This window comes from Mastigoproctus giganteus, chromosome 5, assembly GCF_048544385.1.
Source record: "Mastigoproctus giganteus isolate SK-2022 chromosome 5, ASM4854438v1, whole genome shotgun sequence".
Lineage (NCBI taxonomy): Eukaryota > Metazoa > Arthropoda > Arachnida > Uropygi > Thelyphonidae > Mastigoproctus > Mastigoproctus giganteus.
In genome coordinates this window covers 78,938,979-78,966,100 of record NC_143579.1, presented here as the reverse complement: position 1 = coordinate 78,966,100, position 27,122 = coordinate 78,938,979, and the positions used below count along the sequence as shown (strand labels likewise).

At 41.4% G+C, this 27,122-nt stretch overlaps 1 protein-coding gene across 1 annotated transcript in view; it reads left to right on the top strand.

Moving 5' to 3' along the window:
* LOC150085515 (carbonic anhydrase-related protein 10-like) overlaps nucleotides 1–14,529 on the top strand; it is a 70,523-nt gene extending 55,994 nt beyond the window's left edge. Inside the window, exons 7-10 of the mRNA XM_090374086.1 lie at nucleotides 9,307–9,461; nucleotides 10,521–10,649; nucleotides 12,610–12,652; nucleotides 13,505–14,529. Coding sequence (XP_090230212.1) covers nucleotides 9,307–9,461; nucleotides 10,521–10,649; nucleotides 12,610–12,652; nucleotides 13,505–13,536 — 359 coding nt within the window. The 3' untranslated portion in view covers nucleotides 13,537–14,529. The remainder of the gene's footprint in view (nucleotides 1–9,306; nucleotides 9,462–10,520; nucleotides 10,650–12,609; nucleotides 12,653–13,504) is intronic.
* The last annotated feature ends 12,593 nt before the right edge of the window (nucleotides 14,530–27,122 follow it).

Sequence of the window (27,122 nt, the reverse complement as noted above, 5' to 3'; positions counted from 1 at the left end):
CTTTCAAATGACCGAAGTCACGTGACACTAATCCATCATCTCGAGAAATTACTGTTCTTTAAGTGGGTAGCAGTTTACTCGATGCTGCCGAAGCCTTCATCTACGCCGTGCTGATTGGGCTTTCTCGTGCGAAGGGGCAACCCATTTGGCAAGGATGTTGATGTCACCGTCGAATACTCCGTCCATCCTAATCAACAAGCCAAGTCGATAACGAACTTCTCCGGCACACTTCACTGCTTATGACGTCTGTCGACAATCATGACGACATTCAATCAGCGGACGAAGTTCTTGCCCATTTACTCCGGCAAGTGGCCGTCCGTGCTCTCCGAATCGCGAAGTGACGACAGGTCATTCTCAACAACATTGTCGCGAGATTAATTAGAAGGTAAGAGACGTGGACAGCGTTCTGCTTTTATTAGAATTTCCACACCCGCATCATCCGGGCGTTTCACGCGCATTCGGAGCACCACTGAACGACTGCACCAGCGTCTCGTGCACTTCGGAAAGGTGTTGAATGCACAGAAATTAAATCTCCGGTACTTTGAGGTCAAAGCTTATAAAAGAGGATTTATTGTCTATTGCAAGGTTGATTTGATGGTACGGTTAGTTCCAGACGTTTTCAGCTTGAACATCCTCTACTTAATTTTTCAAGTTTTCAAGGTGAAAGAAGGTTAACCTGGTCTTCTTTTCTGCCATCATTATTTTTTGCTTTTTTTTGTATTTCTGTTTCATAAAATTTGACCAAAAGTTTTATCGAGTCGAGTCCGACAAAAGCTGTAGAAGATATTTAGATCTGTTAATGACATCTCGTGGTACCTGCTATTCTCGTGTTGTTGACTTTTAAGATTCTCCCTTGCACAAATTCAATAATTGCAAGAAACCTAAATCTCCCATCTCACCAGATCTGGGCGAAACCGGTTGATAACTGTGGTTAATATGTCGATTAAAAAAAAAAAAGTGCCCTACATTTTGTTTAAAGATGGCGCAGAATGAAGTAATTTTTTGGCCAAAAGTTTAATCCTATAAATCCCCTGCTTTGTACCCAAATTTGAAATCAATTAAATGCTCTCCTTTTTCAGTTATAAAAACCATGCACGCAACCGAGCACACATTAGAGATTTTTCTTCCCCGCTAAGTCTGTTTGCCGATTTTTACTAATCCTTATCGAAATAAGCCCGATTGCTGGATGCATTCTGCGAGGACTTGTTCCTGTTAGTCTGAGATGGATGGATGTTCTCCTTATGAAGTCTACCCTAAGAATTTTCTTGATGGCTATTCTATATTCGAATGCTTTAATATCAGCCTACCCTATTTCTACGCTGTCACGAATTGTGAAATCACCAATCGCTGCCAGGGCTGTGCAAATGGGGGGGGGGGTCATTGGATGAGCTGCACCAGGCCCCGATCTAGGGAGCCCCAAAGTCTCGACATAAATAAACGAGGCCCCCAAGTATCTATGCACGCCTCTGGACGGTGCCCCAACATGAATTGCACCTTACAGTGGACCATTGCGTATGCCAGTTGTTTGCGATTGGTTCCAGCGCTGTGAGCTGTAGCTTGAGGCAATGAATACACAACCATAAAAAAATCATTATATTGATTCTACAAACTTTTTAAAGGAATGCAACTTCATAAAATATAAACACTTTTACGACAATCAGATATTTGAAGTATTCTATTGCTAAGTGATCAAACTATCTCAATTCAGCACATCCTGATTACTCTTTCTCTACAAATTTCCTTTTTTTAAACGAAGGATCCACTATCCAGGTAGAATACTAAATTTAACTGTACCAACTCGAATAACGTGGGTTCATTCGGGTCTAGCAACTCAATACAATAATAACCTTAGTGATCTTACACAACGTGCACCTTATTCTCTCGCTTGCAACTCAATTATAAGCCCGATACCCGATTACAAACCTGACTCATACCAAACCACTAGGACATATATCTTATTCTCATTTAGAACTCGAGTACTGAAAATAAATAAAATAAAATAGCTTCAATGTAATATTAGAGGTTACCTCCATCATTCCGTTCCGTCCTTCTCACTAAACCAGAAAATCCACGGGTCCTGACTCAGGTCATAGCACATTTTACTATGAATTTCAGGGGCGCTTTCCGAATAACTCGCCCCGTACTTTTCTTCCTCCGATCTCTCTCTCTCTCTCTCTCTCTCTCTCTCTCTCTCTCTCTCTCTCTCTCTCTCTCTCTCTCTCTCTCTCTCTCTCTCTCCAGGACCAAAACTCCGGGAACTTTTCAGTGCTCGTGCCTCTCTTTTGTTTTAAAGTCCAAAATCCCGCACTGCACAAAGAACTCCTTATCCAATAATTACCGTGCTTTTTTGTCATGTGATAATTCGAAATTCTTCTACGCACCTGTAACTAGCGTGGAAAACCGTACAAAAACAAACAATGAACCATTAGAGACCGTATTGGAACCCGCTTCCCCTTCATTGAGCAATAAACTTAATTGCCAGGGCAGAATATTTCGCCCTCTCCCTTCCCATCAAGTAATTGGTGGGATTTTAAGGTCATTCAGCAGCGACGGAATTTCTTCGCGCTTTGTCTTTCACGTGCATTATTCCGTTAGAAGGTTCCGCATTTGGGGAGGGTTACTTTTTTCCAGTAATCGTGTTTCCCTCTTCCATTAGTATTCCGAATCGGTCTGGGCAAAACGTGGATCGGAGGTCACCAACCACGGCAGAAAAGCGACGCAGCCAGTTAGTCTGACGTCACCAAGGGACGTTGGACCCTGTTTTATGACCGCGGTTGGAGTGCAGTAAGTTTCTGCAGATGACTCCAATAAGAGAGCGAGAAATGCTCACTTTAAACTACTCAGGAGATAACTAGAGTTGAAAGGTCGTGCAGCGCACCGAGGAAGAGCAGTTGTTCCGCTGTTGCCACTTCGCTGCCTCGTTCATTCTCATTCGCCGGCAGATGTCAAAGAATCTTCCATACGTTCGCGTCAAACAAAATCCTTTTCCCGATCAACCCACATCCATTTGCTGCTGCAGCCTGTTAAGGAAACAGTTTCTCAGCTAATTATAGCTTTCAACGTTTCTCCATTTCTTCGTCCGCGTGAGGATCTCGGATACGCGCGAAAGATTGGGACAGGCATCACTGGAAAGCCCGTTCGTTCGCTCGTCCGCTTTTTCATTGCGAAGGCCACCCAGATTATCGAGTAAATCCACCACGCCATACCACCGAAACCGGAGATCACGTTGTTCCAAGAAAGGTGACATAGCAAGTTGGTCTCTGTCAAGTTTAATTGGGATTACACGCTAACCTGAGATATGGTCGTCGTTCTGCTAGCAACTTGCACGAAAATTACTTCCCCGGTGCCTTTTATCCAGCGTGTGGACTCCACTGCAATCACAGTTGCAAAATGTCCCAAAATGTTTACTGTGAAATTCGTTTTTTCAATATTTTTTTTGATTCTGGCTGTACTTCTGCGCCTTCTGAGGAAGGGGGAGTATTCAGTACATTGAAGCAGTGGGAAAGGAATTCATATTGAGGAAATAAGATCATATGGCGCTATTCAATGATAAATCAGTAATTGAAGTATCTATTTACAATAGTTGGATATATGAATCCAACGCAAAGAAGCATTGGCAAAGCACAGTTCATCACCTAAGTATCCTGTTTTTGCCAGATTGGAAACCCTGAAGATTCGATGAGGTACAGGCCTATGCTTTCTTTCTCCCTTTTGTAGATATGCATTGAGTGGCCACTTTATTAGGTTCACCACCTTTTTTCAAGAAATGGAGCCCCTTTAGTTACAGCATTGCTGTATGTGTACAATTCAGTGCGAGAACGGGCAAGATGAAAGATTTAAGTGACTTTGAATGTGGCACATTAATCAGTGCCAGTATGAGTATCTAAGAAACTGCAATCCTACTGGGGTTTTCAAGTACGGCTGTGTCCAAGTGTATCGAGACCGCTCCAGTAACCAAATAATATCGATATTATGATCGAGAACAGCTCCTAGGCCAACGGAGGTTGACAAGCCTTGTGCAAGATAGCAGTCAAGCTATAGTCAGTCGAATAACAGCCCATTACAACAGTGACCAAAGAGGCATTTTAGAAAGCATATCCCGTCGTGTCTTGTCACTAATATGGTACTGTAGCCAACGACCAAACCACTCTCAGCAAAAAATCAAGAAGATATAGTTACAACAGGCTCATGGATACAAACACTGGAAGTGGAGAATTGAAAAAAACGTTGCCTGGAGTGACGAATCCTAAGGGAACTCGTCAGACCTGATTGAACTCGAATATGGCAAAAATATCAAGAGTCCATGGATGCATCCTGCCATGTGTCAACAATGCAGGCTGGTATGGAAAGTATTTTTGCGGCGCATATTGGGAGTCCTGATTAAAGTGCAGCAGCAACATTTAGATGCCTCAAGTTATCTGTAAATTTTCTCCGACCAGGCACATTCCTTAATCGCTGTAGTATACTCCTCTGTGAATTCACTTTTCTATCAAGATAATGCTCCATGCCACAAGGCCAGAACTGTACAGAACCGGTTCCAGGAACATAGAGTGAATTCGGCGTACTGTGGATAGCATTTGAGTCACTTTCTACACCTCGTTGAGTTCATGCCATGATGAATCCAGGAAGTTCTGAGGGCTAAAGTGAGATCTACTTGCAGTTAGAAGTGTGCCTAATGCAGTGGCTAGTTAGTGTATTTAAAAATATCAAAGAATCTCTCAAATGTTACTTCACATGCCAATGGAGATGAGTCATCTTGAAATGAAAGGTTTATGCGTGCTAATCAAACTTAAGCCTCGTGTTGTCAAAGCCAACCGAGGTTTGACCTTTTTAGTGGCTGCTACTGAGACTTGTTCTATTTGGGGTTACGTTGATCTGTCGTAAGAAGGTTGAAAGCACAGAAAGAAGACCCTTCGATTTGGATCAGTTTATCATCAAATCTAGCTGCTCCAGATGCACTGCTAGCTTTGCTATCTTGTTTATTTCTAAGGCAGTCTGTTGGAATTCAGCAAGTGAAGTCAGCGACCACTAAAACCAGCTGATCAACCAGTGCGCCGGTCTACAAATAATGAACTCTCAAACTAAGAAAACATTTCCTGATAGCAATTCAACCTTCGTAATCAAAGCCACCAATGCATGTATCACAATCACCAAGAGATGAATGAATCAAGCATACATCCTGGAATTTGGAGAACCTTCAAAAATCCTCTCATTCTAAAGGTTACCTTATAAGAGAGGACTACCGTCATAACTGGGTGGAAAAATACAAAATTAAAGTGGTATTCAAATTATAATAGCTAAAAATTTCAAGGTGGATTTTTCTACATATGTGAACAAAAAAAAAGGAAAAAAGGGAAATTTGTTTAATAAGAATCTATAATACTGTGCATGGGTTGAAGGTGAGACGATGAAATAAGGTACTTGTTAACATTAGACTTGAATTTCTTCCCCCACCATCATCCGTGAGGTGTCTAGCTGCCACACTTTGACGTTTGTATCTTCTAAGCCGAATTTCATGAGGACCTCGATTACCACCCTCTCACCAATCTGGTTGCTCTTCTTTGAACCCTTAAAACTGAAGAAACCGCTTAACTTCGCAGCAGTTCTACCAACGCTCCTCTTGATCCGAAAGGAATTGAGGTATCTACCGTCATCAATCTGGATGACATATCCTCATTTGGATGTAATCGACATTCCAAGGTACACCTAAAGCTCAGCGTGAACAGGGAATCAGCTTTTGGCAATTTAAACCCGAAATAATGAAAATTAGAGTATCACTTCCAGGATGTTATAAGAACAACAATAACGATGGAACCATACCTAGCAATACTTTTCTTTTGAGCGAATTTTCTTTATACAGCAAATCGATATTGGGAATTTTAAATAAAAAATGTTTGTTGCCCGACTATTACAACGAAATAAAAAAGAAGTCAAGTAGAATGTAAAAGGTTACAAAGTGGGCATAATATAAATATTGTACAACCCTCTTTGTAAATAGGATGGAATGTCGTATTTGAGTCTTTAATTAAGGGTGCATTTCAACAACAACTTTATCGTCAGTTAATTCTTTCTTCCTAAATAATCATCTCAACAGGGTGTTTTATGATTTCTGCTTTTATATGTGTCATTCTCTTCCAGGAAAGCTGAAGCGAAATGAATTGCCACAGTTCATCCTCCTCTTCAGATTTCGAAAAAGATTTAGAAAATGCATGCGCTTTTCTTATAGCCGAGAAAACAAAAGCGAGTACGCAATGGATACACGACATCAACTGGAAGAGGACAGAAAAGGGCGAATTCCATCATTTACTGCAGGACTTAGAAGAAGATGAATTTCAAGATGTACTTACGGATGGATAAAGGAGAATTTAATTTCCTATATAATCCAATTAAGGATGACATTCAAGGGAAAAATACGCAATTCAATCAGCGCTAAGGAAAAATTAGTTATATGTTAAAGGAAAGTTAAAAAACTGCAAGTTTAATTTTGAATAAGGACTTATTCGGTCAAAATACGAAACAAAATTTTTAATGACATTTAATAAGTTCTGCAAATTGCAGTGGCTGGAGACTAGGCACCTGCGCGGTGATCTGATTGAGGCCTTGAATGGTTTCAGCATGCTCAATGCTTATGGGATTCTTCCTCTTGCTCAGATTAAGAACCTGAGAGGACATAAACTGAAATTGAGGAAAGGCAGTTTGTCGAATAGATGTGCGGAAATTTGCCTTTAGCCAGCGGGTGGTTAATTGCTGGAACAAACTTCCATCTGTCGTTGTGGAAATTGATAGGTTGAATAAATTTAAGGAGGAACTGGACAAACATTTAGAGGGAATTGTTTTGTAAATTTTTTGGCTGATGCTGCATAAGCTTGCTTTCTTGCATCACATGCCTTTCTCTATACTACTGCTAATAACCATCCAATGTTCAATTGAAACGCCACGCCACTTGTATCGAACACGTAAAGTTTAATATTCAGAGTATCTAATATATTTGTTGTCAGTTTGTCTTTAATATTTATAACAGGTATATAAATACGCCCTTAATATTCATTGTCAGAATTAGAACTTCCACTTAACAAGTTCGCCAACTTCCAGCCCAACAACATCACCAAAGTCCGATATGTTTATTGGAACCAACAAAAAATAAGTTAATTTTGTTTATTCTCGCGGGAGAACAGACGAACAGTTTGTGGCCCAATGTTTATTTATCGCCAAGATACCACACGGGCGCTTCACAAAGCTATAGATCGCCGATAGCGAAGCTTTATGAAACCTCGACACAGAACCGAACTGAGCGGGAATGGAATCGATAAAAACCTCTGAAGGAAACAGCCCTCGATTTTCGCCACTGACGGCCAGATAGATCTTGATATGTCCTCTTCTCGAGTCGTTATTCGTCAACAAACAGACAGCGTCAGGGACGGCCTCGGTCGCTTATTGCTAGGACAGAGAGGTGGCCAATGTTGCGGGACACTTTCGGCATTTAAAGATGGAATGATACGGTATAGTGTCGCCATTTCTCTCGTCACTGTCACTCGACAAAGAGAACGCGTCACTTCTCCCCTATAGCTTCTCTAAAGCTCGCTATTGATCTATCTTCTTTCTCTTTCCTTCCCTCCCCCTTTAAACACTCCCTCCGGTACATGCAAGGCACGGAGCGCAGGACAAATGCTTTTGACTTTATAAAAAGTTGTGGAGGGAAGAAGAGTTGGAAACGAAGTTGAAATGAATGCCCGGCCATATATTTAAGCACTCTAGCACTGTTCCAAGGGCTTTTAGTGTGCCGCATAAATAACATTACTTCGATAGCCGACCCTTCTCTGACTTGCGCATTAAATAGTAAGGGCGGACCAATAAAGAGTCTAATCAGACTGGGCAAAGATGCCAATTACCAACTGTTCTACAAATCAGGGAGTTTGCCCGATTTGTAGAACCTAACCGAAGTTCCCAACTTCGGTTACCATGGCAATTTTATGTGCTCGGTTGAACATTTAAAAAAAAAAAAACATTGTTATAGCGATGTACTCGTATAACGTGAGAAAGATGCTCCGCGTTGAACGATTTCTAGTCGTTCATCGCGGGAACGTTACAAACGGGAAACTTCTCTAGGGAAAATGAAGAATAAACGCTCATTAGGGAAAAGCTTGTTAAAGTGGATACATTTTAAGCCGAATTTTCAATATTCTCTCCTACTTGCAGCCGGTCCCGTCTTTTTGTCAGCTGTGGTGCAATATCGCGGTTACTGCCACAACTGATGCAGCATTTCTATCAGGTTGCTGGGGCCACATAAAACTAGAATTATTCCTCACATTTCCTGGTGGTTTTGTACCTTCGGGACCTTACAAGAAGTAAGGCCAGAATTGAAGAAAAGGAGATTGAAAGGACAGCGTGCCCATTTTAAGTTCGCTTCTGTTTCTAGGATTGCGTGCAAGTGAGGGGATGTTTTCTCTCTGTATACATCGCAATTTCATGTTTCGGTTACTCGCCGCATTCTTACTGACATCAATAAAAATTCCGTTATGGGCTTCCCTACCAACCTATCCCGACTGGACAGGAAAGGGAGAAAAAATACCACTACAATGTACATCTTTTAGGCAAATAGAGCGCATCCATTATAGTTTTATAGTGCAGCTCGCAATTTATGGCACAGAAAAATTCCTTGAAATAAATATTTCAGAATGCGGAAACAGATAACGGAAAAACATTGAAGCTCTCTGAGTGTCCGTGGCAAACACCCAGTCCATCTGCTTTTATGACTCACTTTCCCACGCATTGGATCCCCCGGCTTTTATTTTTGTCTCTGAAATCTAGACGGAGCCACCAACTTCCTTGTCGAAGTTTAGTTTTAAATGCCTTTTTGCTTCATTAAAAACTGATAAGTAGTTAACCGATGGCAGAAATCCTGTTCCCCACCCCACCTCAACTATCCATCTCCCTCTACAACTGCTTCATTTGTGATGAAAATAATTTACGAATGCGTACCTTCAATAAATATTTTATTTGGTTACTATTTCTGGTCGATGATTCTACTCAACTTCCTCGCAACGCTCTCCAGGCTGCGGTATATTTAGACCGGATTAATATTACCTAGGACTCTGCTAGTTTCCCAGCGAGGCCATTGCACTCCTTTCTTTCTTATTTTTGCCCCTTATAAGAAATGATCCGTTCTTCACATCTCTCACCATTTTCCCATTTCCAATCTTCTCCGCTCCAAGCGATTCATTTGTCCAACATCGGAGTGAAAGAATATATTTTTTCTCTTGAATGATGGAGGAACCAACCACCAATGTTTTTCTTCTTTGTTATTAGGTCAAGAAACGCCGTTAAAATTCCTGTCTGTTCGGGACCTCATTCCGGACACGCGATTCTACATGACGTATGAAGGCTCCACCACGATGCCCGGATGTTACGAAAGCGTCACGTGGATCATCATGAATAAGCCCATTTATGTCACAAAGCAACAGGTAAGTGAACAACAGCTCTTGCAGCGAATGTCCCGGATGTGTTCATTCTTTAGCCTCGATTTACGTTTTTAGTGAGAGGAATCAGAGAACAATTTTTTGTTTTATTCGCTGTGGGTTGGGTGTTTCTAGTGAGTCTAAACATTGAACATGCTAAACTCACTAGAAACACCCACCACTTTACTGCTCCCCTTAACTAAATCTAAATTCATCCACACGCTATGTTTTAATCTCCTGACGAAACTTAACTTATTTTAAATTATTACCATATTGTATGTAAAACACACTAGAAACATTCACTCCATTAATTGATCCCCACTCAACTAAACCAACTCTATCCACACTTGATGATTTACTCTTTTATTGCTATATTTATCTCTATTTTAATATTATTGTATAAACATATAGAGGTTCAAGAACCTCCTTTTGTGAAAACCAGACTCCCTGGAGCTCCTCCACGTGGCTAGGGACGGGAGTCAGGACGCAAGATATATCTGTTCTTGCCTCCTGGCTGCAAAGTCTCCAGGTGCCGGCATACAACACTCAACAAAACAAACACTCAAACAAAAACCTCCCCATACACACACTCGCCGGCTTAAAAAAACCTACAAGAATCATTGCGGCAATAGGGGAAACCCTGGAGGCTGCAGTAAACAAAAATACTTTGAATACTTTGAATTGTGGGTCATCAAAGTACAAATATTATTAATTTATTACACCCTTCGTCCTCTTAATTAAAATATCACAAACAGTGGAAGATTTATGATTCTATTTCTAAACGAGGAAGTGACCAGATATTTGAAAAGCAACAAAGTTTGGAAGAGTTCAAAAGGCTGTAAATTGAGAAGGTGGTGGCCATCGAATAATAATTCAATATTCAACCTATATATCTTAATTTTCTCACCCAAATGACCTCTCTCTCTCTCAATATACACTGTAGTTGTGTTTATTATTCATTTATTGCGTTTCTTCTTTTCAATGTTGTATCTCCTGACAGGGATTTCTCTCTCTCTCGATACAATTACTGTGGATTCTCTCTCATTTATTTTTATCTCGTTGCAGCTGTACGCATTAAGGAAACTGATGCAAGGAGATCAAATTAATCCGAAAGCACCTCTGGCTAACAACTTCCGGCCAGTCCTTCCACTCAACCACAGAGCTGTACGGACCAACATCGACTTTGGCAGCGAGGTAAAATAAGAGTTAATAATACCATCGGTTGCATGCGCGTGCGTCTGTGTTTCGATAAAATCGTTTACTATTTTTCGAGGTGCAATAACCGAATCGTTTGTCACTTGAGTGGCGATACGTAGATGTCGGGGGTTGGTCGACGAGCACCCTTTTCTTAGCGCAGAGAGGATCGCCAAAGAGTGTACGAGCAGAGACCTCGGCTGAATGAAACTGATGGGGAAGAAGAAGACCCCGTAATGAGGGGACATAAAGGTGACGACTTCCGTATGCACGCCGGTAACACTCCTGGAACACACCCACAAGGACATTGCGGAGTCTTTGTGAATGTGTTGTCGGAGTGCGGAATTTAACAAAGGCGAGGGAGTGCAAAAAGAATTCGACTTTTTTTTCCTTCGGCCGAGTTCGTTATCTCTAATTTGGAAGCATTTCCCGCCTGCCACAGCCATTACGACCGACTCTCTTTCCCTCGAGCCAGTCTCCCAATTAAGGTTATGAAGTCGCACGTATAAGTGGCAGGTGGAGTGGGGATGTCGTGAACTCAAGTGATCCTGGCTGAATGGCGGCGCTCCCTTATCCTCTTCTCGCAGCCACGTTTTAAGAGAAGGCAACCGAGCAGTTGCGCGCCGACCCACCTCCCCCCCACTACCCCACCATCTCGCGTTATTTCACCTCAGAACTCGAGAGCGTTCCGAAACGTGATTAATTCCGGCGAACATTCCATCACTCGGGCGGACTAATGATTTCTGTGACATCATCGCGTGAGCGAAGAGCAAAAGGGTCAGCGGGAGCGTTCTCGTAACAAGACAACCGGGTTGGAGAACCTCCTCCTGCGCACTGTTGATTTTTCATCATTGCCACAGAATCGCCAGGAGCGTGGAACTGCTTGTCGGGATCGATTTCACACGCGGGGGTCCCCTATACATAGATTGAGCGCTTGATTTTCTTCCAAGCGGTTTATGAGAGCATTTTTATGCGCATGCGCGCGAACTAATTTCCACGTGGAAACGCGCAACTCTTAAAAAAAGTTATTGCCCTTTTCTTCTCCATATTTGCACCCCTTGAAATCCTTCTCGGAACTAAACGCTTCTAAATTTGTATCTCCCGCTATTATTTCATCATCACGAGCTGCTTGGCGTTCCTTTGTGCATTCGACTGTTCCGGAGACGGCTCATTCCGATGGTGGCATCTTTTCGTCATTAATTAGAGGAAAAGCGTTGGAGATGGGGGAAAACAAGACTACCCTCGTTGCTGATGGCAATCCATGAATAGAATCCTTTTGTGTGACTGCGCATTTCCATATTGGTAGCGCGTTCGTGGGCTGGGAGACGAATTCCTGGTGATAATTGGATGTTCAACAGGCTGCCCTGTTGAACATCTTTAGAGCATAAACAGGACTCTAAAGTTTGTTTTAAAATTGTTACCTTTGTATTCGGGCTTTTCTAATAAGTGGACATTGTCCACAACTCAGTTGGTTTTAAATCTCGGTATTTATGCTATAATGTGGAAGATCAAAATTTGAAAGTTCCTTAAAAAGGGATCGCGTAGGGCACGCATATCTCTCCAAAAAATGCGGTTAATAGCTAATACCCTTAACTCACAGTTAGAACATCATTTTGGGCTCTATTTCAAGGTACGTACCCATCGGATTAAAACTTTTTGGTGAATAAAAGCGAAAACAGCGCAATGCACTTCATAAGGAAGGACCAGCTCATCTCCATTTAAATAACGAGGGTTGATTAATGCGCACAAATGTCCATCTACGCATGCGAAGTGAAGGATGTTTGATGACTCGCAGAATTGTCTCCAAAATCTACATGAATGTTCCATTTAGATAAACGGGGGTAATTTAGACAGTTCCGATTGTACGATGATTGTCAATTTTTATAAGTAAAGGTCAAATAATCTACGAGAATATTTCTCTGTATGCAAGTTTTTGAATAACTACTTTTGTGTATTGCAGGGGAAGGACTGTCCCACGATGCACCGCGAGATGTATTACCGGGGTGAGTATTGCTTAATTCGTGTTATCAATTTGAAAATTTCTTGTAATTACGCTGACTTTTTCGCACTATTAATGAGCCTAATATTAAAATGTATCTGCAACCTTGGTCTAAGAATTTCTATCCTTATTATTACAGATTTGCGTTGCTTTTTAGAAGGATAATTTTTAGAGGGCACCACGAAATGTTGTCAATGCACGCAAATCCTTTTCAATGCACACGAATCTTGGCTGGAAGCTTCTCTTGTGGTGTCATTGGGCCGAATTAAAACTACATAACCACCACATCCATCTTTCGTCATAGACAATCTACAATCATGGATCGTCTACTGACGTATATAATGCAATGCATGATGGGAAATGATGGCATAAATGCAGAAACCGTTGAGTCCACCTACCAGGCCCTGAGGCTAAAAGTTAACGATATAAAATTCTTGAGGCACGTGTTCAAACTTTCGCAGTCGCTTGTAAATAATAAGTTGCCTGACCCCAGCTTAAAAGCGACCAAAGGTGTCCTCCATTCAAATGAGATTCGTCCAGCCTTCGAGAACTGAAAAGGAACACGAACTACCCTGAGACAACGTAGAGTGTAAGCGATGCTGGGCATAAAAGGTAAAAGGTAAAAAAAAAAAAGAAAAGTTAAATGAAAATACATAACGAATTAACCTGAAATATGAAATTATAATAAGATACCAACACGCCAATAAATATTAAAATTAATATTCCGCGAGGATGGTATTAATATAAAGATGATGTTAAACCTCTCTAACTACGTAAGCCCTAATAATAAATTGTAAAAAAAATATTTTCTGAAATAATTCAGCCATTAATCATCTGTTGTTTTTCTTATTTTCAGCCAATTCCTGGTCTTGGGATCGGGCTCCCTGAGGTCATTCACCTTCTTGGATGTTCCACAACGTAGAGGGATTACGAAGAACTGAGTGTTGAAAAATTGTGGTCAACTGGTAACGAAAGAACTTTGAACACCTGTGTCCATGGCAACTACTGTAACTGGAGATACCAACATCAGCGTTGTTAACTGGATGCGGGATGGACAACAACTGTTGAGGCAGGAAAAAAATCAGTGGCTGCTACGAAACCTGCGCTCACTTCAGATCCCTTACGTCCTTCGAAAAGACAGCGAAGTCATTCCTGTGGCATCCAAACAAGATGTGGTCGTCGCTTCTGGAACTTTGACAGCGACCGGTGCGGGCAACTTATGACAGGTTACGAAGATTAAACCAAAGAAGTGTGATGTTGGGGGGGGGGGAAGAGTTTCACTTTTTTAGATCGATTTCCGCCCCTTGACCCTGTAAGACTACACAATGTGGTGGTATGGACCTCAGAGAATAGTTTATCATTTAAGGTATTGTCACGTGAATTGAATTGCTGCGCGGATCCTTCTGCGAGATCTGCCTACATTATGCAAGAAAGTTTAATGACGATTGACTGACCAAAAATACTCTTCTGAACAGCGCAGATCATTTGAAAACAGGCAATACGACTGACAATGTTAATGAAAATTCTCCTGTCCTCTTAGAATTCAACGCGATACGAGTTAATGCATCCTCGAACTCGAGGTCCGAACTTCCTTGCATGGTGTAGCCGCCAATAGTTTCTCTTAAGTAAAATATGGCGTCCCTTCTTCCAACAGAAGGGGATTCCAACAAGGGGATGCAACGTGTCCTGCCAGAAAGTAACTTTTAAAGAATCGATGCTTAAAGTAACGCATACCAATGATCTTCTCAGTGCTTATTGGGAAATACCTGAACAAACCAAACAAATACCTCATGGTGTGCATTTCGATCTGCAACATAAGTGTAGAATATTCTATTCAGCGCTTCTTCTTTCTTGCCTTTTCTTTATTCATTTCATACACATCCGCTGTCACTAATGTTGTCATTATTTGAATAAAATTATTCACGGAATAAACGGAACGTAGTCTTGTGTTATTTTATTATTAGCTGTATGGTGCAAGGAAGCCTGAAGCTTATGCTGCACCAGGCAAAAAAAAAAATTCCCAAGTTACCCTGAGAGAGAGAGAGAGAGAGGGGAGAGAGGTAGAAGGGAATCACCAAGAAAGAGAAGAATGATGATATCCAGCTCAGGACCCTGGGTGTGCCAAGCCCATGCTCACCAGATGTGAGCCCCTGAGGGCATTTTAGCAAACATACTGGAATATCTGAGAGCGAAGTCTTCATTTCGATCCGCCGTCTTAAAACAAGACGGATGTTACTCAGATAAGCTTGAGTTAGTCAGTCTCAGGCGAGGGTTGCACGGTGTTTTCTCACAGAAGCTGGGGTTTTTCATCCATCAAACAGAAAATCGACGTCAGAACACACGCAATTTACAGACAATATACACAGAGCAATATGGCTTCAGTCGCCGATGCTCCTAAAACCCAACAACAATAATTCAGATAAAGCACCATCCATTTAGAACTGTTGCGCTTTAAGTCCGATTCAAACCTAATCCCATAAAGTCCAAGTTAACCGACTACACAAATTCGCCAACCCATTTTCTACTAATGTCTTGTGGGTGGACGCATCTTCTCGCAATGAACAAATCACTCCCAAATCCGCCAGACAAGTACTCTTTTTTTTCTTACTAATACTCCACGACATCCTTACTGTTTCCGGTGCCTCAACCGACTGTTCGTATTTGGAACGATGAGATCAAATTTATTGCAGTCTTTCTTAATACAAGCATGCAAATCCAGTGACCTGACCCTCAACATTCCATCTTTATCTTCAGATGTTTCCGAACCAGAACTGATAAACCAGAAATGGGAACGCAAAGTTCAAACGAGACTACTTATGGTTATTGGATGATCTTTTTCTGAATGGTAAACCCTACTAGAATACACACAGCATGCATATTGAGGACGTATATGATTGTTTAATTACAGGTGCCACTCATTGACTGGTAAGTGGTTGCAAATTAAGCCCAGCGAAGCCTGAATGGTAAATGTTTGCAACTTTTCTTAAGAGAATTCAATCATTTTTATATCAAAGACCACCTTTTATGGCAGAAAAGTATATCCGATTTCCAGAGCACCTAATTGAACTTTCAGACGCTGGAAAGTTGTCCATCTAACGACTTGGGCCCCAATTATGTTGGCGTTATTGCTTCCTTTCATCCCCCTTCGGTCCGTGCTTTGATATATTCGCCGTATAAATTTTAATCTGCACACTAAAAAGAACTAGCGATGTGGAAGAGAAAGGTGGAGGCTTGTTTGGCAACGGCACTGCAACCTATTACAGTTTCTAAGATGGGGATGCTTCCTTTGTGCGTTATCTGCGAACGCAAGAAGGGATGGAAAACAAGCTTTTCTCCATTACCTGTTTTATGTTTAAAACTGCGAAGTGACTGGAGGAGACCTCGCATGACTTCTTTTTTTTTTTTTCTTTTGCACAGGGGCAGCTTCTATTTAGACGATATATCAATAGCTAACACCACCAAAGTCGGCCTTAGCCTACAATTTATGAGTCTTCCAGCAGCTCTGTAATGCTCGTAATAAATTCCGCTTTTGACACCCTGTTCAAATAAATTCTCTATTGCTCGGGCGATGTCTTCCGGATCTGAGACTCCGTGTGAGAGGGTACAGATTGTGACGATGCGTGTGTGACAACGTTTCATGGTGATTTGTTGTCGTTCTGCTCGGCAACCTTGAAGGAGAAGGGAAGACTCGCTAAAAGCGTGTGCGGAAGCACATAATTACCGAAGCCGCCTCCCGCTGTTCCTTAAAGGGACTGCTAACGGTTCTCCGTAGAAGAGAAAAGATGATTCCGCAACAAAGACGCGATATTCGTACTTTATTATTCATTGTCTTAGAGAAAATTAGCTCGACGGATTAGTGGGGCATTCTGACGAGCTCCAACAATGCGAAACGGAAATTGGGTTCTTAGCGCAATATTCTTAATTTTTATTCAATTTCTTGCCCAGTGAGTGCCGAAATTCTCTCGATTAAAGCGGCTCCCTCGGAGTGTTCCGTAGATTTAAGCGATAGCTCTTCGGGGGGGGGGGGGGGTCTCTCATCGCCGAGCAATTAATTCCAATCCACAACATTCATTGTCAAACTTTTCGCCGCGGCCTGGAGGAAGCCATTTTGGTGTGGTGGGAAGGAAACAGGCCAAGCGTGACGTTGATTAAAATGTCTATCGCGCCGTTTGCTACCTGAGCCATCTCATCTTGCGGAGTGCGTATCGCGGGCGTGTTAATTGCACCAGGTAATATGAATCGAGGCAACTGTAGGTGTATTGCGCAAGAGGCCTCGTGATAGCAGCTGCGGTCCCTTCATGCATAACACGGCGATAAGGTGCCTGCCTCCTCGTGCCGCGATAACGTCACAGAAGGCCTCCCCCGCATTCACCTTCCCCTCGACGATAAAGTAATCAGCTGACACCCGGTAGACTCTTTCTTCGGTATACTGCAAGACGCGAGCGTCGTATATATGTTTTTTCTACGTTCCTCAGGCTATGAGGAGACGCAAATGTTGAGTAAACTGGCACACAATAAACAAAACTGTACGTTAATTCATAATAAAGGTATAAGGCAACCTAAACTTAAGGAAGTAATCTATAGATAACATTATAATTAGGTATAAGGACGTTTCCTATAATAACAATGATTCTTTTGAGCTGCAACCACAGCTTTCTCACTTCTGAAAACCAATAATGCTGCAATGATTTTGAAATCGCATTTAACATTGTTACTGCACGAGCCAAAAACAAAAAGATGGCTGCAGACGATGGCTCTATCGTTTTCCTCAGTAAGCTGAAAGTTGGCTGACTTTATTATGAGTCATGTTTCTGCAAACTGCTGCCACCGGTTCCGTGAACTTGGAGCTGTCCGCTGACCGTGAGACGAACAGTACAGTGCACGCGCATCGTGAGATATAACAGCGGAGAGGACACCGGACTTTTTATTTAGAACTGAGCGGATATTTCTGTCCCACTTCACACCAATCGTGTCACTTACTAAATAGCATTACTTCTCCTTTATCCGCTGTCGGCATCGGAGGTCATCGGCGGTGGGTGCAAAGCTCAGCACTTTCTGTCTCCGACTCAGCAGACTTAGGTAATCTGCCGCCAGAGCCATCCCGAGGACCCAGTCAGCCGCATCTAGCCGCTCATCCGGCAGACTCTCTCTCAGCTCTTTTACAGATAATTGCCTTGTTCGGATGGAACATTCGTACTGGGGGACTGATGGGGAAACCCCCTAAGAAGCATTTTCGTAGAAGAGCGCTAAAGTCACCGAATTGTCAGCTGTTCACAGAGAAGGAATTCTTCTCACATTTTTTGTTGCCGGAAATTCTGTTGTGCATTGTCAAAACCGTTTCCGACTGCGATCTCACTCAAGTTTTATATCCACAAAGATGCACCATTCAACTTATCTTCTTTCATCCTTATTTTTGATTCTTTTGGCATAAAAAAGAAGGCAGTAATACAGGGTATCCCAAAAGTCGAGCACCAAAGGCGAATTTTAATAACTTCTCAAATGTGGTTACTTGATTATATTTGCCATCACGGCAAATAAGGCCAGGAGTGTACAGAGATAAGAAAATACGAAATAAAAATAAAACTAAATATGCTAAATTACAGCTGATTTCTAGTTTACCATTTATGCTTCTAAACAAGTCCTGGTTCTGACAATACACAACCCTTGAATCCTAACGTATCTTCAATTGATCTCTGCCAAATTCAGACACGATTTTCTGCTGTCATTGTTGATTTCGAATGTCTCCAGAGGAAGAAGTCAAATGCGTCAGATCCAGCGATCGCTCTTCATCTTCCAATCCATTTAGTAAACGCTTCTTCAAGGATGGTCGGAAGCTAAATACGGCGGTGCACCTACTGGAAGAACATACCCTTCCGTTTCGATGATGGAATATCGTCAAGGAATGGTAGGTGGAATTCCAGCAAAAGGCCAGATATGTTCTCGGACCACGGTATTGCCCACACTATTACTCGTGGATCATTTAGAACTTGCGTCGCTTTAATCTGACTTTGACTGTTCAGCGGCCAAGTATCTCCAGATACACCTTTTGACATAACCATTCAAGTACAAAAAGGCCTCACCATTTAACAGTATTGAAACGATGTTTTCTTGGAGAAACCGGTTACAGAATCCTGTCCTACTGACCATGTTAACATAGTGGCTTTTTTACGAAGTGAGTTTTGTATGGATGGAATTCGTTGCTTGTTACAATGCATTCGGTTTCGTATTGCTGTGACAGCTTCCTTACTGATATCTTAGGACTCAATACAATTTGACTGCTGCAGTTTGCCCAGATGTTGCGTTTCCTAGTAGCACTTCTTGGTATGTGTGCGCGCGCGTGTGTGTGTGTGTGTGGTGGGGGCGATCGTAGACACTCCAGTTCTCTTCAAATGATCAATTAACCTCATTATGGTTGCGTGAGTGATGCGCCTCTGCCCGGGGTACATCCGGAAAGCGGCATTGGTCACGCAACCGGAATGAGATTAAATTAAATTCTCAGAACAAGATGCGTGGATTTCTCTAAACCTAAATGTTAAGGCAACACTTTCCTTCCAGTGTTCGTATTCTTTCCATTCTACTGAAACTAATCCTGTAACAAGATAAAACGACGGTTAAAAATATTATTATCCACTCTGATGCGAGACTATTTCTTATATAACAAAAAAAAGCAATTAAAGATAAGAATCTGTTTATGCTTTGAGTCTTATGTAATAACCAACCTTCTCGTCTCAATGTGAGAAATTCTGTAATCTACTTGGATTCCAATATAACGAACTCGGCATACATCTGAATAACAGTAAAATTACAGCTTTCATGTACGCTACCTAGTCACTTTATTAAGACCATGTGCTATTTAGCGTGTTGGACCGAATCAACGCTCATGGTATCACGTAGTCAAAAAGGTGTGGAAGAGTGACACGAGGAATATTGGACAAGTCACGTAACAAAACAGTCCTCAGTTCTTGGAGTGGCTTGAGCAGAGGACTGTGTTGACGAATGCGCTTTTCCGGTTCATGCCACGAATACGCAACTGGATTGAGATCTGGGGACTGGGCTGATCAGGATAGATGCCTGATGTCTTCCTGAAGGCACTCTTTCACACATTTGGCTCGATGGACGGTTGCAATGTTACATTGACACCACTCTGTCCACAAGAGTGCACCGGATCCATAACAATGTACAGATATGCTCTGTTGGTCACAGTGCCCTCAGGAGACCAAGAACAAATATGCCGTACATCATTGCACCTCCTCCAGTAACTTGTACCGTCGGTACACAACAGGTTGGTTCCAGTGCCGCGTGTGGTTCCTTCCATATGTGCACTCTTACAACGGCGCTGAAAAGCGTAAGTCGGAACTCATCGGAACGTACGACTTGCCTCCATCACTCTTACATCCACCCTTTGCGTTCGTGACACCAACCTTGTTTTACAACCATAGCGCAATCTTTGTAGCCTTCGCGTGTGGCAGGTACTGGTGCCTTCTGATGTTCCCCCATTAAATTTAAAGGTCAATTGATATATTATTATTATAAATAAATTTATTTATTATCAGATCACTTCTGTACAGCCTGTCTGATTAGCAGGATGTACATAAAAAATATGCATGGATGTTTCATCCATTACATATTTAAAAATCAACTCATTAAATTTTGGATTATACCATAAACTCGATTCCTGGTTGAGGCTTTCGAATGAGATACGATTTATTCGTAGTTGCAAGTCAGTACGGTGACTGAACAAGTATATTCAAGAGTGTTATTAGATTGAACTTAGAAAACATGAACCACAAAATAAACACAGCAAATTAATGCTGTTAATATGGACATAGGTAAGGCAAGGTGCTGTGCTGCTCCTACGAACCTCACCACCCCTCTGTCAAAACAAAAAATAAACTGTATAAAATTTAAGAATAGAAAAGAAAAAGTTCAAAGCAAAGATACACGCCTACACCCCCAAAGAACTAGCGCTGTTTAAATAATAACATAAAAATATCACAACTAGAATCAGAGTCCACAAGAAGTGTCTTCAAGGGACACCAACACTTGCGAACTCCGCAAATGGATTGTATTTCAATAACTGATCGCTATATTAGCAAACTGTCAGTGGATGTCCCGATACGCCTTGGACATTAAGGAGAAGTAACGAACCGAGTGAACATAAAATATGCAGTGGCCACCTCCCTCTACAGAATAAACAGAACAAAATGCAAATTTAAACGCCCACTCGTACAATCATCGAATCGAAAAATGCAATTCGAAATTATGAAATCATAATAAACAGAATTAAACAACTTAATTAAATTATAATACTAACATAAACAGAATAATGGAATAAATTAAAACATTGAGCAATCCGAATGGTGGACATATGCATTCAACACGCGTGATGTGCAGGAAGAACAGATGAAGTAAATTTTTTTGAATTCAACATTTCAAACTTCGATCACGGAAAATTCCATTTCTGTGTTTTGTCAGAACACGCAGCTCAATTTATACGAAATCTGTTTTGAAATAACAAGTAGTGGAGAATGAAAAAAGATCTGAAATTCTCTGAGCAGTGCAGACATGCTGCCAGGACTTTGTTAAAGGGGTTTTGTTAATGATATACAGAAACTTTGCTAGCAGGGATAAGGAGGTCATTACCCCTTTGTATAAGGCAATGATTAGGCCTCATCTTGAGTACTGTATACAGGTCTGAAGGCCTCACTTTAGGAAGGATGTAGATCCGCTGGAATGGGTGCAGAGAACGGCAATCAGACTGGTGAAGGGAACAAAAGGGTGCTCTTATCTAGAAAGGCTTCAGTTCTGTAAACTGTAGTGTCTCGAGATTAGGCACCTGCCGGTGGAGATTTGATTGAGATGTTTAAAACCTCGAGTGGATTGAGTAAGCTGAATATTAATGGCATTCTTCCTCTAGCTGAGAGGAAGAATAAGGGACAATAAATTGAAGTTGAAGAAGGATGGTTGTAGGACAGATGTGAGGAAAGTTTGTCTTCAGCCAGCGGGTGGTTGATTGTAGGAACAGGCTTTCATCTGTTGTTGATGTGGAAATGGATGGGTTGAATAAGTTCAAGGAAAAGCTAGATAAACTTGCTTTCTTGCATCATTTGCCAATAATATTACTACTACAATTCCACCTTAACGAATATAAGAAACTACTGTAGCCGAGTTAGTCGGTCTCGAATTCCAATATTTCTCTACCACCCCGTAAATTAAGATTTTCCATATAGCAAAACCTGCAAACCGAACAAAGAATGCACGTAATTTACAGACTAAACACACTGAAGCCTTATGACTTTGGTGGCCTTGCTGAAACACTAAAAAGAAAAAAAAAAAATCAATTTAACGAAATGCCAGATTGTATACTCAACTTGTTTAATAATAATACAAAGATAATATTACCTTTTATGATGATAACGCGCAGAAAATGTGAGGTGTGATAATGAGGCTGATTTTATCACGCGGTGTTCATAGGTTACTTGGTGTGCCACTTGTAAGAACATTGGCACATGTTTCTCCTTGCATTAGCACCGTTCGTAGAAGTATTGGGCCAGTCTTTGATCTTCCAGTCTTTGCCGGCTCTTCACAAACACATTCAGAGTTCCTACGAAAATCCATCATTAGCAAGGGTTGACGAAATCGCATTATAAACATCTGGTCCAGTTGTTGTATGGCAATATATGAACAGAACTTATCGACGATCTTAGCAATTGTTTTTTTCCAGAGTAGCCACTTGTATATATAACTAGATAGTTATCGAGTCTCGACGATAACTCGTGTAAAAACTCTACTCTCATTCCAAAATTTCATTAAATTTGGAGTGGCTCGACAAATCTTTTTAAAAGATTCAAATAAAAAAATCTTATGAAAAACCATCACTAGGAGTACAGTTATCACATGCGGACGGACGTACAATCACGGTAAAAACAATGGCCGCTTTACACATATATGCTAATACGCCTAAAAACGAATACCAGATTTAATTAAAACTGTTGCAGAATGTGCTAGAAATGGGCATCATGCTCGTGTACACACGCATTCACTTTCTGTGGTGTTTGATGTAATTCTAGACAATGTGGTAGTAGTAGTAGTTCAACTAACACTTAGTAACAGGCTAGTTTGAACATTTATAACTGAACGTCTCTTGGCATTTGCAAAAATAATTTGAAATTTTAAATCGTCTACAGAAAAACGCAAATTATATACCGCACTAATAAATGCTGTCACAGTGAAACTGCATTCTGTTACCAATCTAAAAATAATTCATTCCATATCCGATGACATCGTGTGCTCTGTTGTCATAGAAACCTCGGTCCACGCTGTTCATCAATGGATTGCACGAAAAATGGATAGCCCCGTATTAAAACTAATAGATATAGCTATTCTCTCATTAAATAGGAGGAGGGTCGTGGATTTTTCAAGAATCTGACGGAAAGAATTTTCTTTTATTATCCAGCTGTGAAAAACCTCACTGATCTTCGGGTCATTACAAGGCAGGTGAGAAAGTTGTCAGGAGGCAAGCAGAGCCGAGAGGAATGCAACAAAAAGAAACTTCGTATCTCGGACCTCTCGTAAATGAAACCAATCCTTCCTAAACCGCTAAATAATTGGCGTCCATTAGTGGACAACGGAGTGGTATGTTTTGTAGGGTTACGCCACCGCAAGACCCAGATAACCGTGGAAAAACGAGCAGGTGGAAGCGTTTCTGACAAGTGGATGAAGCGGAGAGAATTACGATGCACCCCTCTCTCTCTGGAAACGATCCTGTAAATTTCCACCATCGCCACAGAGGAACACCGGAGTGTAGAGGTAGCAACTGACGCCGTCTACGCCTCCACGTGCACGCAACCTCAGTTTCGTGGCGAAAAAGTGGTTAAATGAATTAGTAACAGCTCGGTGAGCTCTTGCACCATTGCACGAAACTCCTCCCAGAATCGTTTCAAAGTTTTGTTGCAAGTTCTTGTGATTTATCTGATTGCAGAATACAATTAATAGCGTCCTCCGTACTTGTATGCCCTCTCAGTGGTAAACGGAATTCATTGGACCACATCATACGCTTCCATTGCTCCAACGACCACTGTCGCCGTTCACAGTGCCACGTGAAACGGATTATGTTCAGGGTACATTATTAATATGAACTTTTGCAGAGTTCATATTTTCACAAGCTTCCAATATCGACGATTTTGATGTTGCCTTTTACGACATCGGAATTGCCCACAAAAATCAGGCCGAGCAGTTTTAAATGTACTCTGTTTTTGAAGTAATGTTCTATGCCATGTTCATTTACGGCCTGTACTGAGAATGCGCGTTAATAGTTCTGTACGTTGTCCACAAATGATGACACCATGCACAGAAACTTATGTGTAAATTTCGTGTCTCTAGCACTCTTTTACTCGAAGGTGTTCGCACTCTCATGGGTTCTCCTTTACAATGGCCAGATTATATTGATAAAACAAATAATATATTGAGAAGTTATTGAATTTTACCATTCTTCTACTGTTGAATTCTTAGGATATCAAGAGATTATCGAATGACCACCCAGGTCACTTGATTTTATCCTCTCAGTTGTTGTCCCCCCCCCCTGCGGGACTCTTTAAAAGATCATACCTGTTCCAGGATTTCTCATACAGTAGACTGTCTAGAATTCGAAACTGGTTATGTTTATTGGCACTGAGACCAAAGAACACAATTCTGAGGTTTAGCATACCTTCCTACACGACCATAAAATAATCCAGGTTTCTTAAATAATAAATTTAGTTTCTATTTTAACATTACTATGTTTTATAGAGAACTCAAGTGCAACTTATCTTTTGGCACACCCTATACATAAGAGCAACAGCGAGATTTTGAAGAAGAAAGCCGTTTATATTTTAATTTAGAGGAACACCAACAATGGTTCTGACAACATGTACACACGAAGTAGCTTTGGATGTATATTCACAGATTCTACGTGCTGAGGACTGAAAGTTGTGTACATCTTCAGGGTTGAAATCAGATTAATCAAATTTACGATTAATTACATTAATCGAATTACTTCGGAAAATAAACACGCGCGGAGAAACAAAAAGGAAAAAAACATTTATTAAGAACTCTAAAAATAGTGGTCCGTGTTTGATCTTCGGGTGCACGCGCATATGACGAATAAATTCGGCGCAACCATAAAGAAACAAAACTCGAATACCAAACAGTGTTTTGTAAGCCAACCTTGTACAGGTATGGGCGCAACCCTTTGTCAATAAGACGTATCATAACAAGAAGCTAAAGAAGAGCAGATCAGACTGGACTCGCCAGCAGCACGCGTACGGCATACTTATTACGCCACCGTAACAGGGTCCTGTTCGTCGTAACAAGACGGGGTGTTGCTGGCGATCACGTGAAAACCCCGGGATCGTGCCGATACTAGTAAATATATTCTCCGCACGACCTAACCGCACTATAAGACCCAATTTGTAGAGGATGAGCCACGTCCCTTTCAATTTCCATGGTTACTTAGCCGGGTTATCTGTGACGTCCGTGAGACGAACGTCCGAAAATTTTAAACGGGGAAGAAAAGATACTTTTTGCACACGGCATCTTCCATTACGGGGGATTATATCATACGGCAGAGGGCGTAACTGTAGCTCAGAGTTAAATCCGCTGTAGGGTCTTTGCGTTGATATATCAAGTAGAAAATCCCCGTCAGTGATGGTCATCCTTCAACGGAAGAGACGCCATGTTTCCGCTTCGATAGACCTTTGATAACCCCACGATTAACACGTTTATTGATAACAACAACAGCGTTCAATATTTATAGATTAAAAAAAATCCAATTTGTTAAAAATAACCGATTTGAATTTTGGCAGTCGACATCTGGTATTAAACAATACCGATGACGTCACAATTGTTTGACAATGCACGTTGTGTAACAATCCCATTATTGCATTCTTACGAAGAGGGCGCTGTACAGATTTGCGTGGATAGTGAATTAATATCGATCTGAACGCCAAAAGTCGTGCATCGATATCGTGAACTTTGCTCGATCCCGGGCGCGCTTTTGCCGAGAAACTTCCAGTTGCCATGGCAAAATCCGAATCTTATTGTGCTAATGTCTTTCTGTGAGATGTTGTGACACCAGGGTTAAGTTGTACACTGGCCACTGGAGTGTCTAGTCAGATAACGCCATCCTCCCAACCCGATCTTTCATCAGCCACGTGGCACTGCGCAGGCTGGACGAGATAATAAGGTTTGTCGTTTGGTCAGCTTGTTCGTAACTTATCTAACGTCCGTACTTGCGCTGCTTCCGAGAGCAGTGAAGTTGTCATCGGTGATATATCGTCTGTATCAGTGTCCCGAGGCTATTAGGCGTCGAAAAGCGGCCGCTGCCAAGGACTCGGCAAAGCCCCCCGCGTAGTCCGGTGTTTCGTCACGGCATCTGGATTTATATGGAAAAGGTGGCCGCAGGCGAATCACATGGCCCCGCGCTAAGCCGCACGTCACCGACTGCGAGTTATTGATGTTTCTTGTCTTAATATTGTCTCCGTCGAGGAAGTCGTGTCTCGACAGCGACGGAAGGCGATAGCAGACGGACAAAAGGAAGAGCAAAAGTGACCCGGCAGCTCCAGACGAGTGTTTTGGAAACTTGAACTCTCTGGAGTGGCAGCTGGCGAACTTGTTGGTTGCATAAAATCAAGAATTTTACTCATCTAAGCTAGGAGAGCGTATGGAGTTAATAGGCATGCGTCATTTCATTTAGGCTGTTCGCGATAATAGTTCACTTATTAATTAACGGCAACCGAAATCCACATTTTCAAAATATTTCATATTATTGAATTAAAAATCCGCACGAAGTAGTTTTATAATGCGTTTTGTTACGTCACAATGCAGGAAACGGCACATTATGACGTATGCATAATTGTTGAACCTAACGAAAACCTTAATTATTGGCAACAAATCTACATATTCAAAATTCCGCACAAAGTACTGTTATAATGCGTATTGTTACGTCACAATGCAGGAAACGGCACATTATGACGTATGCGTAATTGTTGAACTTAACCAGTTTTTTTAACAGTATTTTTTCAACAAATTCGAATGTATGTTCGTTTGGAAGGGTGTTTTCCAGCGAGAAACGACAAAACTTGACAAATTCTTAGGGCATAATTGTCACGAGATAAATAATTAGGCGCTGTTACTTCTACAGGCTTTATTCGAACTGTCGTTTGTCATCAAGTTGCTGCTTTTATTAAAAGCAGACGATTCTAATCAGTCTCTTTTTCTGCCAATTCGTACACAGTCGTTCTTACTGACCGATCTACTAATGTATAATCGATGCTTACGGCCGTGCTTTTTGTAATTTTTTTTAGCAACCCGTATCGAATTTACATTATTGCTTTCCATGATGGAGGAAAGAACTCGGTGTCTGTTGCTTACTGAGAATTTCAGTACACCTGTGAAATTCGCAGTTTTTATTAACAAAAGTTTCTTTTTAAAAAAGA